Genomic DNA, 17277 nt, shown 5'->3' with positions numbered 1-17277 from the left:
AAATTAAATAACTGAATGAAATACAAACACTTTTTTAAAATCGCAAATACACTGTTTTACATCACATTAATAAGGTCTCCATAAAAAACTCTTTAGAAATGATCCTTTTTTATTATATTATTGTTGTGACAGGGCTAATGTTTGCCTAATATTGTTTATTTAGTTAATATTTTCAGTTTTATTTCACAATATACAGCTCTGGAAATTAAGAGAGCACTTTAGTTTCTGAATCAGTTTCTCTGATTTTGCTATTTATAGGTTTATGTTTGAGTAAAATGAACATCGTTGTTTTATTCTATAAACTACAGACAACATTTCTCCCAAATTCCAAATAAAGAAAATAGTCATTTAGAGCATTTATTTACAGAAAATGAGAAATGGCTGAAATAAAAAAAGATGCAGAGCTTTCAGACTTCAAATAATGCAAAGAAAACAAGTTCATATTCATAAGGTTTTAAGAGTTCAGAAATCAATATTTGGTGAAATTACCCTGGTTTTTAATCACGGTTTGCATGCATCTTGGAATCATGTTTTCCTCCACCAGTCTTACACACTGCTTTTGGATAATTGCTGGAAGCAGTACAGTTTGGTTTGATGGTTTGTGATCATCCATCTTCCTCTTGATTATATTCCAGAGGTTTTCAATTTGGTAAAATCAAAGAAACTCATCATTTTTAAGTGCTCTCATTTTTTCCAGGGCTATATATTCGACTATATTCATCTTCAACATAAATTCAGTCTCTTTTTCCTGTCAAACACATACAGTGATAATGAATACACTACTCAAGCCACATGGCTCAGTTAGCAGCTCCTACATTAGCTCCACAATTCTGAATTAAGGCCCTTTCCAAGATGGGCTCACTGTGTAAAAGGGGACTTCAGCACTTGCTTGGGGTCGTGTTTGTGGTTTAGGCAGCAAGTGAGAGACCTGAGCCGCGACTAATGTTTGTGGATGAGCTCCGGTGTGTAAAAGACACGAAACACAAACAGTGTATAATCAGTGGAGCATCTTTTCCCATCCAGCCTTTCATGTTGCTTTCTCACACAGGAGCCCTTAACACAGGCCTGTGTTAAAGCCAGAGCAGCCGGCCCTGTAGTTTGGAGCCCCCTTGGAGTCTGGCTACATCACACTGTGCTCACGTCTCTTTGTTTATGGGTTCTAATTGCAGGCCTGAAGGCTTCTAAAAGCAGGGCTTAGCGCGCTAGCATGCTAAGTACACAGAGAAAGCGGGCCTGTGCAAGGCACTGAGGAACTTCCCTGAGTTTTGGACGGGGGGAGGGAGGAGTGGATGGGGGAAGGTCATGGGGATGCAGGGTGTGCTGAAGGCCCTTGCCTCAGGGCCATGCTTGGATCTACTGGAGATGCCTGTCAAATTGTAGCTTTCTGAAAGAACGTGACTACACCTTGCACTTTGGGGCCATAAGGAAAGACTTTAAGGCACTGATTACAAAGAACAGATCAACAAAGAGCAAGCAAAATCTACTGAAAAAGTCTATACAGGTTAAAACAATAAGCTCTAACAAAGTTTCTATAGGACTGTAGGACATTTTATTACAGTAAATACAGTTAGAGAAAGGTACAGGCTTGATTCTCTTGCTAATGCTGTTTTTGGCAATTTAACATACACCAAACGGACAAAAGTTGTGGGACACCAACATCAGTTCAGCTGCAGTAGAGGCTGATGGTCTGAGCACAGCAGGCTGACCTCTCACTTCATCAACCTATGCAGCAATACTGGCAGCACTTATGCATCCAGATTTTAAAGCCGACCTTTGGTTATGGAGCTGAACACATGGACTCAACTTCTTTGGTTGACCCTGGGGAGGCCTGATCTGAGTGGAATTTGCCATGGAAAACTGCTGTATGACCTTGGCCGCAATGCTGTACCTCTGTTTTAGGGTGTAAATAGTCTTTTTATAGTTTAGGCCATCTTTGTGGAGACAAACAATCCTGTTTCTCATATCCTCAGAGAGTTTTTTTGCGATTAAGTGCCAAGTTTAATATCCATTATGAGAGAATTGTACCCAAAACACCAAATTAAACAGGCCTGTTCCCCATTCATACCTGAAAATGGAACAATTGGGCACAAAATGGATATAACTACTGTGAGGTGTACTCACTTGTGTTGTCAGATATTTGGATATGAATGGCTGTGTGTCGAGTCATATCCAAATTTCATTTCTATAGTGCTGTCTTAAGAAATATAGAAGAAGAATTTATTTGCAGAAATGTGAGGGTTGTACTCAATTTTGGGAGCTACTGTAGGTTAAGGTTTATCTAGAGAATTTGGCAGTGCTTCTCCACAGGGACTTATGAAAGTGTGTGTGTGTGTGTGTTTGTGTATGTGTGTGTGTGTGTGTGTGTGTGTCTGAACTGTCAGAACTCTCAGAAGGTTTCTGCTCAAGAATTTAATACTCTTAGAAAAGTATGTTGTTTATCACATTAAACAAAATCACAGTAAATAAAATGAGACAATATGCCTGTACATCATACATCATAAGTGACTTTGAATGGCTCATTAATATAACATCTGTATCTTAACACTGATAAGAGTGAGTGAAATAATGGAATGACAAATTAATGACCCCACCTCCTCTCGTAGCCCATGCACCAGGTCTGTCCCTGACATCCTTGCTTCCATACTTTGACCATACGGGTGAAGGCCTGGACGCAGGGCTGCATCTGAGCCACCAGTTTCACTTCCCGTTCCGTGCACACGTTGGGCCTGCAAGAGAACACATACACAGACAGTGTGTCAGAGAGAGGGTCGCTTCAGGGCCCGATGAGTCACAATTAGTCACGGAGTGTTTGTGCTGATCTTTCACTGCTGTTTTATCTGAGCGCCTTGTATAACTGAGTCAAACAAAGTGTAAAATGAGAGTAATAACACTTGGCAAGATCCCACCTGTTACAAACCTGTCAAATACACATCTGATTTAAAGTTCTCAGGCAGTAACTGAGCTCTACGTGCAACTGCAGCAGATACGGGAACAGCTAAAGAAAGACAGGGCATAGGCTACATTTACATTATAGCTAAAAGTGACTCAAATCTAATTTTTTGCTCGGTGTGGCTCAGATCTGTTTTTTTCATGACCGTGTGAACATGCCATGCCAATTTTTTTCAAATCAGATTTGAGTCACTTTGATTCATGGACATGCGTAATGAATGTGAACTGTCAAATCTGAATTCATGCATCTTTTTGCTTTTACGCATTAGCATTAGCGCATTAGCATTAGCTTCTCTCTCGTACCCACACTTCTCTTGATGCAGCTGTGCAGCTTTAGCTGCAAAAAACAGCAAAAGCAAACCACCTGGCCTTTTTTCACCTCCTCGACCTCGACCATGTACATGATACAGGTCACTTACATTTGTTAATGTGAACCGTCAAGATAGCCAAATCCGATTTGAGCAAAATAATTTATTTGAGCAATGTGGCTTCTAACGTGAACATAGTCTAACTTTAATATTATGCAATGTAACGATTTGAGCGATACACTATATGGACAAACATATTGGGACACCTGCTCATTTTCCAAAACAAGAGTATAAAAAGAGAATTTATCCAGCATTTCTTGAAGTAACAATCTCTACTCTCCAGAAAATACTTACTACTACATTTTGAAGGATTTCTGTGAGTATTGCTGTGGTTAAGACGTTGGATGATCAATACCTCAACTCAGCATTGGGACCAGTCCTCCACAATGCTCTCAATGCTGGGTGACGTAATACCTTCATATAGCCTATATCTGTCATTAGACATGGGGCTAAAAGGTTCATGTTTATCTGTTTAAGAGAGTTCTATTCTACTGGCCATACATTGTGGCTAATACAGAGACTAGACAAGCTGTGTGTGGCATTTACACATCTGTGTCAGCAATGGGTACAACTTAAAGTAGCTGAAAGAATTCATTAGAAGGGGTGTCCACAAATATTTGGACACATAGCGTAGCCTACGTGTGATCGAAAAGGATAGCCCAGGTAGTGCTAGTAGTTTTTGAAGCAGAAATATTACTCAATACTCAATATCAGTATTGGTATAGTATGAAAAGTGTCTAATTTAAATCACTAGATAAAACAAGTAAAAAGAAAAACATTTTAATGGTCAAATGTGCAGGACACAATTCTAAATGTATCCCCAAGGACAATAATTTCAATGTGTTTTCCTGTCCTAAGTAAAAGACCAGGAAACTCATGCCAGTAGGCATGAGCTGGATGTTCAGCATCTGCCCACTGTCTTCTGTTAACCATGTGTTGTAAAGTCAACAGATGTTCTATGTACTAGGTAATTACTGACAGGGTGTTGCAGATGCAGGTCTAAAATACTGACGTATTACTTTAAGCATGCAGTTAATCAGAACTTTACATTGTAGTTGTAATCTTACGCCTCATTCCCAGTATATACAGTAACAGTAACAAAGTCAATTGGATTTTATACAACAAACACTCACATTAAATTCTAGATTAACATGAAAAAACTAAAATAAATGCATCCACAAACCAGCAAAGTTGGGACTGTATAAAAAAAAACACCTCTCAGAATTGCAGATCAACTTAAAGAAGCTAAATGAGTTTATTAAATGGGAAAAATGTGAAAATATTTGGACATAAAGTGTAGCCTATGTGTGTTCAATTAGTCCAGGTAGCTCTAGTAGAGTTTGAAGAATAAATATTAGGTTAATATTGGACTATACTCAATAGCAATACTGGCATAATGGGAAAAGTGTTATAGTTTAATAATTTAATACACTCAAAATAAAAGAGGAGATACTTGATTTTTATTGAACAGACCATATTTTTGTCATTTACAAACCACTTGACATGTTTAAAAATTTGAAAACACCTTTTTATTGTATTGTATAAGGAAATTGTCCATTTCTGAAACTTTTTATTATAGTAAAGACATAACTTAAATAATATAAAACCTTTGTTTGGCAACGTTGTTTGAGGTGTATTTTTTTATTCAATGCTTTAATCTCTCAAAAACTCAAACCTAAAATTTGGATTAGGAATTTAAGGAAACTTTACCAAGTTGAATTGCCACAGGTTGCTCAAAGTAGGATTTGACAATTTAAAATATATTGAAATTGCTATATATGAAGTTACATATTGTGATATAAAAGGTCTTAATATAGGTGATATGTTTTTTAAACACAGTTCTGATTAGTGTTTAGTGTATATTGCTAATTAACAAGCTACGGTGCTAATTATATGAAGTGGCTAATCAATTTAGGATGTTTGTAGCTTGTAGCTGTTTAGCGGCTTTTTTAATTCGGAATTATTTATAGTATCGACTAAAATTAAGAAATTTACTGTGAATACAAACGTTGCACATGTCCTCTAGCCCTAGCTCAAAGTAAAAATAAAAACATTTACCTAATGTGAAGTCCACAAACTACACACAAACAAACAAACTCTGGCACTATTAGCATCATTAGCTAGCTTAATTGACCTCAGCAATCAGAGAAAAAGGTCGTTTACTCACATGTAAGGCATGAGGTCTCTTCCATGGCGAGGTGTAGCCGTGATAGCTTTAATTAGGATAATTAGTAAAGGTGCAACGGTAATATCCATCCTCTAAGGTCGCTGGAAAAGCGCCAGGAACGAGAGAAAAGTAGCAGCAGAGCAAAGTTACTAAAATACTAAAATACTACAAGTGAACAGAAATAAACTCCATACTGCAGCGACCCAAACCAACCGAGAGAGGAAGAGCTTCAGAGTTCCTGAGCGCTTCTGCGGAATCCAGCAGTGAATGAAGATGAACGGGGAGGGGACCAGTCAGTCCCACCAAAACACACATTACACACACACTCACACACACACAAACACACTCACACACACACACATTACACCTTTCTCTCACACATACAACCAAATATCACCTCACGTCTACCTAAAATATCTCATGAAAAAAACTAAGATATGGGGAAACCCTTTAAGCACCCGGTACAGATATATATTTGTCCATCTAAAAAAAATAGAATTTTTTTTTTTAGAAAAACTACTTTTTCTCAATAATTCAGTTCAAAATGTTAAACTCATATATTATATAGATGTATTACACACGGAGAGATTTATTTTAAGTGTTTATTTCTTTTATTGTTGATGATTTTGGCTTATAGCCAATAAAAACCCAAAAGTCAGTCTCTCAAAAAAAAAATATTATATTTTATTATTATTTTAGCAGTGTGGGCAGTGTGCCAAGTCCTGCTGGAAAATAAAATCTGCATCTACATTAAAGGTGTCAGCAGAGCAAAGCATGAAGTCTTTGTAAGCTTTTCCGACTTGATATAACACAGTGGACCAACACCAGCAGATGACAAACATGTCTCCCCAACACATCACTGATTGGTGGAAACTTCACACTAGACCTGGAGCAGTTTGGACTGTGTGTCTCTCCCCTCTTCCTCCAGACTCTGCTCCCTTGATTTTCTTTAAATAAAATGTAAAATTTACTGATGATCAGTAATGGTTTGTTTGTAGAGTCATGTCTGTCATCTGCTGGTGTTGATCCACTGTGTTTTATTATCAAGTCTAAAGTCAGTGCAGTTTTGTTTCCCCGCAAAATCTTACAGCACTTCATGCTTCCCTCTGCTACTGACAACTTTTATAGAGATGCTTATTTCATTTTCCAGCAGGACTTGGCACACTGCCAAACATGCTAAAAACTACTGTATGTACTTAAACTTGTCCATTCATTTCCATACAGTCGTTTGATATTTCAGTGTTCCCTTTGGTCTGCTAATCAGAATGAAGAAATCTGAATCAATTAACAAGCAGCTTGTGGATTTTAAATACACAATTTGAGCAAAACTGAAAGCAGATGAAAAACAAGAATATAATAATTAAATATTTGATTACTCTAATATAGGTTTATTTTTGTGCAAGCATAGAGGAAGTCAGACACGTTCAGCTCTATTCTATACATTATAAGACTGTGACAACCCAAATAATAAATAAATTAAAAAATGAAGAATTTTTATTAATAGCCTATATAATAATTCTTAAAATAAATAAAATAACCTTTTTTATTGTAGAACCTCTATTAAAAAAGCTTCTATGTACCAATACAGGGTTCCACTTTTATGCCAACAGCTATTTTTCAGCAATATATAGATCCCTATTTGCTCAGCGCCTGTATTGAATGGAAATGAAGGTTACGTACCAGGCATTACAAATGTTACAGGGCCATAATAGTTGGCCTAAAAAAAAGCATGCAAAGTATTCACTGGTTCAAATATCAAGGGTCAATGCCAGTCAAGGTTCAACACCTCCTTCCACAGTTCCACCTACAAAAACAGCTACTGGTATTTCGAGACACGTGGGGGGGGGGGGTGTTTCGCAGGCATGCACATTACGTGGAAACACATGTGGGAAGGATTAAAGGGGCGAATTAGATCTGTTCAGTCTGTGGTAATCAATTTCTCATTCAAACTCAAACAACCATGAATACAGATGAATACAAAGGTTGAGGCACAGTGTTTCCACAGTGTGGAAGAAGACTATAAGAAGAGGGAAGCAATTTTTTAATTTAGAAATTAAAATGAAAAGTAAGAGTGGAGGTAAATTTTAATTAGAACTTTTTTATTAGAAAGAATTTCTGGAATGATTACAGAGGAGCCAATTAAAATCATGGCGTGACTCCAAACAGTTCTTAAGGATGGTTTAAAACTGTACTAAACCAGTAGGGTAACGAGTGGTCCAGCGTTCTAAAGAACTTCCACTATTAGATCGGGAGATCGAATCCAGTTTATGCAGCTTGCCATTAGCTGCCGGAGCCCCGAGAGTGGGTAGATCGTGCTCTTTCTACTCATCCCTTCTAGGGTGATGTGGATCAGCACAAGCCTGCGTCTGTGAGCTGATGTATCAGAACCGAGTCACTGCGCTTTCCTCCAAGCGTTAGCGCTGTCATGCTACCCGACAATGCTGCATCAGCAGCAGTTCAAAAAGAGGCAGAGTCTGACTTCACATGTATCGGAGGAGGCATGTGCTAGTCTTCACCCTCCTTGGTGTTGTGGCATCACTAGCGATGAGGGATATACAGCAGAGTAACAGCTGAATGGGTGGGACAATTGGCCTAGCCTATTTGGGGAGAATAAATACGTAACAAAAAGAACATTTTAGCTGCAATAGGCAACAGGTATACTTTTCAACTGTTAAACATGGGGGTGAATTGATCATTCTTCAAGCTTGTGTTGTAGCCAGTGGCACAAACATGAGTACATTTCACAATTTGAGGGAGGAATGGATTCAATTAAATACCAGCAATTTCTTAAAGCAAACATCACACCTTCTGTAGAGCATGGCCATGGCTCCTACAGTCCCCCGACTTCAACATCATTAAAACACGATGAATAAAACACAGGAAGAACGAGGCAAACAAGAATTTAACTGGCTTTAAAAAGTGTTTACAAGCTGTGACACTTACCAAAGGGGGTGTTTCTAGGAACCAAATGGAGGGTACTCGGAAATGTTTTGTTTTTTTTTCTTAATACTTAAATATAAAAAAATTTACTTTGGAACATGCCACTGCTTATTGAAGTCATGGTAAATTTTACAAAAACATTATTATTTTATATTGGTCAGCAGTTTTTGTTGTAAAGCCTTGTACTGGCAAATGTAACAAAAATCCACTTATGAAGATCAATATTTATGACTGCTGATTTTGGCAAACTGAGGATCACAGTAACACAGTATGGTCTTTAAGTACCCAATAAAAAAGCACTCACCTCACATACAGGAAACTACTGAGTGATGTATGTCTTTCTCACGTCAATGTTACCTATAGTAGGACTCAATACTACAAGTACTAAATACTAGTAGTATCAGTACAGTATATTGCTATATATGGTGGTTCTAATACTCTTTGTATTGAAAATATATTGCTTACAGTAGAAACACATTTCTTGTAATATTCCCTATAATAGAAAAGTGATTCAAGTATATTTTTAAAAGTATACTTAACATGGAAAAGTGCATCATTTTAGCACTACAAATTATACATACTTAAATACATACTAAATATACTATTTTGGAATAACTTATGGCAACTTAAACATATTTAAATTGTAATTAAGCTATATTTAACCTCAATGCATTAAGTTGTGCTTTTGAGAGCTTTTTTCGTACAACTTCTGCAAACCTAAGTAGATTTAAATATATGTTTTTTTAAACGTATATATTAATACACTTAAAGTATATTGTAAATGTACTGCTTTTGGGTATTGATGCACATATTGTGTGTGTAAATATAATTGCTACTGGGGAAAAAAACACATTAGTGCACTTTCAGCAAAATTTAATTCCACTTCTATTTACTTAACTCTATTAAGAGAATTCAGTCATTTTCTCGTACGGCCCTAAATGCTGAGGCCAGGCAGGCAAATAAAATACAATTTAGAGCTCAGCTGAACACATAGGAGAGGGAAAGAGGGAAAGACACAGACACGTTTCTTTAAAATATACTTTTTATACAATTTTAATAATTTGAATTTACTTTTTGAATGACAATTAAGTATATTTTTGTTAAAAGATTCAAGTAGGTTTAGGAGTGCATATATTTATCAACACACTAATATTAATAAATAAACTCATTTATTGCCTATTGCTTAAAAATGTACTTCATGGAAATATAGAGAAAATATATTTGTGTAGTGTATTTTTGTTCATAAAGTATATGAATCAGAAAATGTATTTTTAGTATTCTTTACCCAATTTGAACATCTTTTTAGTAATCTTAGGTACACTTCCTTTTCACAAGGGATGTCATGGTTAAGACTGAAAGATTTGATCAATTTAATTGGTTGGTGGGGACCTGGGGTCCAGGAGGGCAGGATTTTGGCACAGTTTTGTGATTTTCTTAGTCAAACACACCTGATTCAACTCATTAGTTAACTGCTGAGTTCAGCGGGTGTGAAAACAGCAGGACTCTGACCTCAATTGTCCACCCTTGGATTACATGAATACCTTAAAACAAATAATAATCTTTAACTGTAACCAGATCACATAGGCTGCGTTCACATTACCAGGCTAAAGTGACTCAAATCTGATTTTTTCGCTCAATGTGGCTTAGATCTGATTTTTTATGGCTGTGTGAATGTGCCAAATCTGATTTTTTCAAATCACTTTTACATGTTGTCCTAAATCGGATCTTTATCCAATCCATAGAACATAGATTCGTTCACATTACACACAGATACAGCTCACTTACACTTGTGAATGTGAACAGTCACGATAGCCAAATTGGATTTGAGCAATGTGGCTTGTAATGTGAACGTAGCCATAGTTTAAAACACTGGAATAGGGTTATATAGGGTTTATTCCTTTGCAATATTAGTATTGCAAAAGATACCATAACAATGATCCAGTAGGCCAATGCTAGTCCATTCTATTGTCTAGTCTTAATTGGGGGGATCAGTCCCCCCATCCCAAAAACACTCAACCATTCTTTCAACTCTGGAAACTTCTTGATGCAGTAATTAAATATTTAATCAAAAAATCTAATTCTTAGCTTTTACTTAACATTTCTCATATTGTCTCTGTACTTAGCTTAGGATTATTAAGGTTACTTGTCTTGGTTTAAGAAAAAAAATCTACTCTGTCATTGTCCAGCATGTCGGACAGACAGAAAATTAACTAATAAAAATGATTATTTTAAATATTTTGACAGCCAAAACGCACAGAATTCTGGTATATATATATATATATATATACATATATATATATATATATATATATATATATATATATATATATATATATATATATATATATATATATGTATATATATATATATATATATATATATATATATATATATATTCAGCAGTAGGTAACAGGTGATTAAGGCTTATTATAATGCAACTTCAGGGATTCACCTGTATAATTTGTGTTTTTCTGACATCTTGTGGAAAAAGAAGGAACAATATGAGAAATCAGAGCCATTATGTAGAAGAACAAATAGTGTGTTTTAGAGGGGTGTTTTGTTATTCTCAACCACAGACCAAACACATGAGCCTTAAACAATTATAAAAAAATATATAATAATAATAATGTCCAAAATAAACTCCAAAATACCGTTTTTTCGTTTTTAATCTGTGTCGTATCTTTTCACACGGTCCCTCACATTACACACTTTCACTATTCACTTCTACTGAGTACAGCTCAGGTGAGTCGCTGCTATGCTGTTTACAGTGAGAGCAGGACTGATCCCAGCTCAGCTCAGACGGTTTATCAGCATGTCCTCCTCTCAGACAGCCCGGTCCAAACCCCCAGCGACCCTGCTGGGGGGCAACTCGTTCGGGGGTCGCGCTGATGCGGAGCTGAGCGGACAGATGGTCCAGGTGTTTCTGAAGAGAGGACACCAGGAGCTGGACACTGCCTTCATGTACTCAGGAGGACAGTCAGAGACAGTGATAGGGGACATGCAGCTTCCTGAGACAGGTATGGACTTTGATGTGTCTGTAGGGAGTCTGGTTAAATACTCTGCTAGGACTATACTGTACTAATACTACATGATACTGGAGAAATGGCACTGCAATATAGTATTTTCGACAGACTTTTTAATAAGTCAGTGATCCGACTTATATACCATGATCATAAGAACCATGGTAGGCAGTAACTATGTGAGTGTAAACTGTACTTAAAGTAGTTTTTGTGTATCTATTTCTTTTTTCTGTAACATATATTAAAGCATTCCTACAAAAAAACAACACTTATTTTTGTCATTATTAAGTGTATTATAATCTTAGTACTCAACACATTTGCAGTGTTTTAAACTAATTTAAAAAAATAAAGATTACGCCTTAGCATCACAAAACATTAAGATAGTATATGACATAATATCTCAAAACAACAACTTAGCATCTGAAAACAATTATGTACTCTCTCAAAAGAGTGACTCACTATCTTAACATAAAGACATAGTATCTTAAAATAACAATTTAGCATCTCAAAATAATCACTCAAGATATCAAAATATTGATATTCTATCTTAATCTAACGATTTAGCATCACAAAACAGTGAGATAGTATCTCAGAAAAATGACTAACTATCTGAAGATAATATAGTAACTCAAAATACAGACTCACTATCTTAAATCTATGAGATAATATCTCAAAATAATGACAGCATTTCAAAATAATGACTTTAGTATCTCAAAATAGTGAGATTTAATCTCATATTAAGATTTCTTTCTGTTAAATTAAAAACACAAGTATTTACAAGTAGGAAGGGGGCATGCATGTATGTGCATTCATGGCCATCCCTCCAATGATTTAAATATATTATTTCTAAAAACAGGTCTTTCGGGAAGTTTTTCTGGACGTTTTTCCATACAAGAGCTACTGTGAACATATTATATAACATTGCTATTAGAACAGAAAGCTCACTCCTAATCTGCTCATTTACACATAAATAAACCAAATAAATGTAGAATTAGAACAGAATAGAGATTAAGATAAAACAGAGTGCAACACTCAAAGAGTCCTCACTCAAATCCACACCACAGTGCATGTTTTAAAATTACTCTGTGCAGTTACACAATTATATATTCCCACCAAACTGACTGGTTGTTGCTTCAAAAGTAAAAGCATTACCTTTGGATTATGCCTTTATAAAAACTTAATATTTCAAATGAAAAAAAGCACAAAACATCACACCAATCAGGAACAGTGTACGCTTTTTTAATCTTGAATTACTTATCTATTGTTTTGGCTGGTCACCTTTACAGTGGCCTAAACTAAACAACAGCCCAGATTAATGCAGCCAGGAGGTCTTTGTATTGCTGCATTGTTGAGTTATTAACTCATAAGTTACATATATGACACTTTGCAGAGGTTCTTCTCCAGAGCCACTTATAAAAGTGCTTTGATGTAAAGGTTGCACTAAAAATATATTCTATATCACTAACTACTGCAGATAACCTTGAGCTAATATACTGCCAGGACACTGCAAGAGTCAGTGCTAACCCTTGTGAAAAGGAAATATACTCAAAAGCATTAAAAGCTATGTTCTAATTAGGTAAAGAATACTAAAAGTGCATTTTCAATTTTATATACTTTATGTATATATAATAGTCATTAAATATACTTTCTATGTATTTCCATAAAATGTATTTTTAAGCGGTATGCTTTACATTATTTACTTTGTGCTGATAGAAAAAAAAATATATATACTGGCATTAAATACTGCTTAATATGCACTTTAAGTGTCATTAAGGTGAACACAGAATGTGCATCAATACGCAAAGTAGTACATTTACAATATTCTTCAAGTGTATTAATAAGGTGTTTAAAAACAATACTTAATTCTACTTAAGTTTGCAGAAGTTACACGAAAAAAGCACTCAAAAGCACAAATTAATGCTTTTATGTCCTGTTTAACTATAGCTTAATTACTGAAACAACTGAAATATACTTAAGTTGCCGTAAGTTGTTCCAAAATAGTAAACTTAATATGTATTTAATTACATATTTTAATTTTTAAAAAAGTATGTACTTTTCCATGTTACGTGTAATTTAAAAAATATATTTTAAATACACACTTCTTTTACAAGGGAATGCCAGAAGTATTATATATTATTTTTAAGGATCCAGTAAAGGATAGACTGAATAAAAGATCTTGACCAAAAATGATTCCAAATATTCCATATTTTTGTCATCCAGTTAGAATTTCCACCAAAGCAAACCCTTGGGATGGCAAGACCCTAAAACCAGAGAGTGTTCGCTCTCAGCTGGAGACCTCCCTAAAGAAGCTGCGCACCCAGAGCGTGCACATCTTCTACCTGCACGCCCCGGACCACCAGACCCCCATTCAGGACACACTGCAGGCCTGCAACGAGCTCCACAAAGAGGTAGAAGCAACCCAGCATGTTCATAAAGCACCTTATCAAGCTCTGCTTACCAGAATCATACTGCGCACAACTACTGACAAGTTGTTTATTGCTTTACGACTCAGATTTTATTACAGCTGAGATAGAGATTTTCCACCAGTTGTATTAGCAAGTGTTTCATATCTGGATCTTATCTGGTTAAACTTTTAACTTCGACAGTCCTTCTTAAAACATGTTTTTTTTTCTAAGGCTGCCAGTTTTAAAAAAGCGCACATGATTAATTTGGAATCAGTAGTGCAGTTTTATTTTTTTTAACGTAAATTAATTAAGCCTCCAAGTTTGATGGAAAAGCTCCAACACTTTGGGGCAGGTGAGACACTAAGCACACGGAGCAGATAGCACACTTGGGCTCACTCTGGTGGTATTCTACCTGCTTATTGTATAGTTTATACATGATTTTACATATTTATTTTACATTTAAATATCCACTATAAAAACGTGCATCTTAAGAAGAACAAGTGCGATTCTTCACAGTTTTAACCCCTTAACAGGCCTTAGCAGCCTGTATACGGGCTACAAGTGTAGATGATACACAAATAACTTATTTATATTCTGAAAACTTTGAGGGCTTTAGAGACTCTCCTGCAGGACACTGGGAGAAGCTGCCTGTCTGTCCACTCTCTACTACACTGTTCAGATCAGTAAGAGAAGTCAATCACAAATTCTTAAATATAAAAATATACATAAATCTAAACTAAAAGGTTTGGTGGACATGAACTGTTTGATTTATTTTTATTCAGGAAAAAATGAAGTTAAGGAAAGCGCCATTTTTTTATTTTGTTTATTTTATTTTTAAATATTTTTTCTTACACTTACAATTAGAAATCAGTAACGTTTCCTAACAAAAATGAGACATTTTTATGTAATTTTATGTAATATTCAGAATGTTGCTAAATGTTCCTTTAACGTTCTCAGTTAGCTGAAGTAGTGCTGAGAATGAGCCACCACTCAATAATACCTGCTCACTTGCACTAAGAGACTTTATTATATATATATATATATATATATATATATATATATATATATATATATATATATATATATATATTAATAATCATTCATGCTGATAAAGCAAACTTGCATTCTGGACTTTATGTTGCTGCTACTTGTCTGTTCTCCCTATTTTTGTGTATTTATCTATTTTATTCTATTTTATTTTATATTTATCTATTTAAACAGTTGCTCTTTTGGTTGTAACTGGACTGTGTACCACATGTGATGTGAATGCCAATAAATCTTCTTGAAATCTTGAATCCTTAAATCTGTGGTGGTCCTGATCATTGTATCATAGACAGAATGACTACAGTCTGTAATTATAGAACTACAAATTGTTCATATATGATCAATGGAGCTAAATAATGATGTAGAATCAAATACATACTGTTATTCATGTTTGAAACATATGCAACTTTGGTTTTCTATTGCCAGGGAAAGTTCAAAGAGCTGGGATTATCTAACTATGCCTCCTGGGAAGTGTCTGAAATCTACTGCATCTGCAAACACAACAACTGGGTGCTCCCTACAGTCTACCAGGTGAACCTGAAACGCATCTTCAAGTGAATTATCAGAAAATTATGGATTTTAAGCATCAAGTTTTGATGTGTTTTTGATTTTTCACTAAGGGAATGTACAACGCAACCACGCGGCAAGTAGAGACAGAGCTGCTCCCATGCCTGAGATACTTTGGTATCCGTTTCAATGCGTACAATCCTCTCGCAGGTAAATTATCATTAGAATTACTTCTCCTTCTTTAAGATCCATATTTAATGTTTTTTTGTAAATAAGCTGGATTTTTTTTATTTGGACAGGAGGTCTACTCACTGGGAAGCATCATTATGAGGAGAAAGATGGAAGCCAGCCAGCCGGACGCTTCTTTCAAAGTCATTCTTCTGCTGTTTACCTAGACAGGTTATAATACAGTAACTCTACACTGCAAAAAATCCATTGGCAACAATCTGCCAATGGGGTAAACACAATTTTCTTAGTAAGATTTCTTACAAAAAGCAATGGCAAAGTCTTAAAATGAGTTAAGTAACACCTAAATCAAGCAAAGAAGTCACTGATTTTGGACACAAGAATCAGAATAACATAATTGCTGCTGGATTGTGCTTATTTTGAGTACGTATGATTTAGATAATTATCCCTAAAATAACCAAAATAATTTGATGTTCAGCACAGCTGTTAACTGAAAGCCTGAATTCCAGGTGACTCTACCTCATAAAGCTGACTAAGAAAATCTAAAATCTAAAACATATTCTTTTTTGTTTAACACTTTTTTTTTTTTTTTTACTAAATAATGTTTTTCTTCATAGTTTGGATGACTAGTATACATCTACAATGCAGACAATTTTTACATAATGAAAAAAGATTTTACATTAAGATTTTACAATCTTAAATCATTTTTTGAATGTTTTGAGGGCCAGAAGGCACAGTATTGTGAAAATAATCCATATAGTCGATCAGTCAGGAAAGAAAAATGGTTTGATTTAATTGGCTGGATTTAATCCTTTGATTACTATATTATGATACAAAGTGTTCAAGGTGATTTTTATCCACATTTATTTTTGATTTTTTCAGGTACTGGAAGGAGAGCCATTTCTCAGCCATAGATGTGATTATGAAGGCTCTTGAAGCAGCATACGGTTCACAGAAGCCCACCATAGCATCAGCCGCCATACGCTGGATTTATCATCACTCTCAGCTGAAGGTAGGAGCACCTCGGTCCTGATTATGAAGTGTTGCCTCAGGGAGCAGCTTGGGAATGCCTACATCTGTAAAAGTTGTGAGGTATTATCTTGTGAGTGAGATTATACAGTGGTATAATATATATATATATATGTATATATATATATTATACAGTATAATCAAAACTAAAGCGAGGTTTGATAGTGGGTCCTACATAGAAGGTGATTCACATTTCTCAATTCTCCTGGAATAACTTTGATTGATCATTTTTTTGGTTGATTATGTTCAGGGGGATCTTGGAGATGGTGTCATCATTGGGATGTCCAACATGAAGCAGCTTCAAGAGAACTTAACAGCAACTGAAGAAGGTCCTTTAAAGCAGGAAGTTGTAGATGCCTTCAAGCAGGGCTGGAATCTGGTGGCCTATGAGTGTCCCAACTACTTCCGTTAGATTTTGACCATATTTAAGGAGAACGTCTTTAATCTTGTAACTTTTATATAACTGTATTGTTCAAGATAAAAATGCAATAAACAAAATTATTTTTCATTTAAGAGCATTTAATAACATGCAGTTACAAACTTTTGAAGTGTAATGAAATTGTAGATAAACACTGAGATAATGAAATTGTAACATATATATTTAATATTCTAAATAAAAAACTGTTTTTAAGATTGACACATATTTTGGATGAGTTTAATAC

The 17277-nt window shown here is 35.3% G+C and overlaps 2 protein-coding genes across 2 annotated transcripts in view; one reads left to right on the top strand and one right to left on the bottom strand.

The window, feature by feature from the left end:
* Positions 1-5759, bottom strand: part of megf6b (multiple EGF-like-domains 6b) — a 95330-nt gene extending 89571 nt beyond the window's left edge. The window contains exons 1-2 of the mRNA XM_022682263.2: positions 5485-5759; positions 2592-2726 (exon numbers count right to left, since the gene is read on the bottom strand). Of these exons, the coding sequence (XP_022537984.2) occupies positions 2592-2726; positions 5485-5573 (224 nt within the window). The 5' untranslated portion in view covers positions 5574-5759. The remainder of the gene's footprint in view (positions 1-2591; positions 2727-5484) is intronic.
* A 5377-nt stretch (positions 5760-11136) lies between these two features.
* Positions 11137-17252, top strand: LOC107196799 (aflatoxin B1 aldehyde reductase member 4). Its single transcript, XM_007251459.4, has 7 exons — positions 11137-11441; positions 13665-13852; positions 15320-15424; positions 15514-15610; positions 15700-15799; positions 16469-16598; positions 16866-17252. Exons 1-7 carry the CDS (start codon positions 11180-11182, stop codon positions 17025-17027), a joined length of 1044 nt encoding a protein of 347 aa, XP_007251521.3. The 5' UTR covers positions 11137-11179; the 3' UTR covers positions 17028-17252.
* The last annotated feature ends 25 nt before the right edge of the window (positions 17253-17277 follow it).

The sequence above is a fragment of the Astyanax mexicanus genome, chromosome 24, assembly GCF_023375975.1.
Source record: "Astyanax mexicanus isolate ESR-SI-001 chromosome 24, AstMex3_surface, whole genome shotgun sequence".
NCBI lineage: Eukaryota > Metazoa > Chordata > Actinopteri > Characiformes > Acestrorhamphidae > Astyanax > Astyanax mexicanus.
This window is presented reverse-complemented; position numbering and strand designations above follow the sequence as displayed.

Bases quoted from the DNA above. Each gene is read 5' to 3' on its own strand.
- LOC107196799 (XM_007251459.4), top strand. From the start codon at position 11,180: ATGCTGTTTACAGTGAGAGCAGGACTGATCCCAGCTCAGCTCAGACGG. The intron at 11,442-13,664 runs GTATGGACTTTG...TTTGTCATCCAG, and splicing joins CATGCAGCTTCCTGAGACAG to TTAGAATTTCCACCAAAGCA. The intron at 15,800-16,468 runs GTTATAATACAG...TGATTTTTTCAG, and splicing joins TCTGCTGTTTACCTAGACAG to GTACTGGAAGGAGAGCCATT.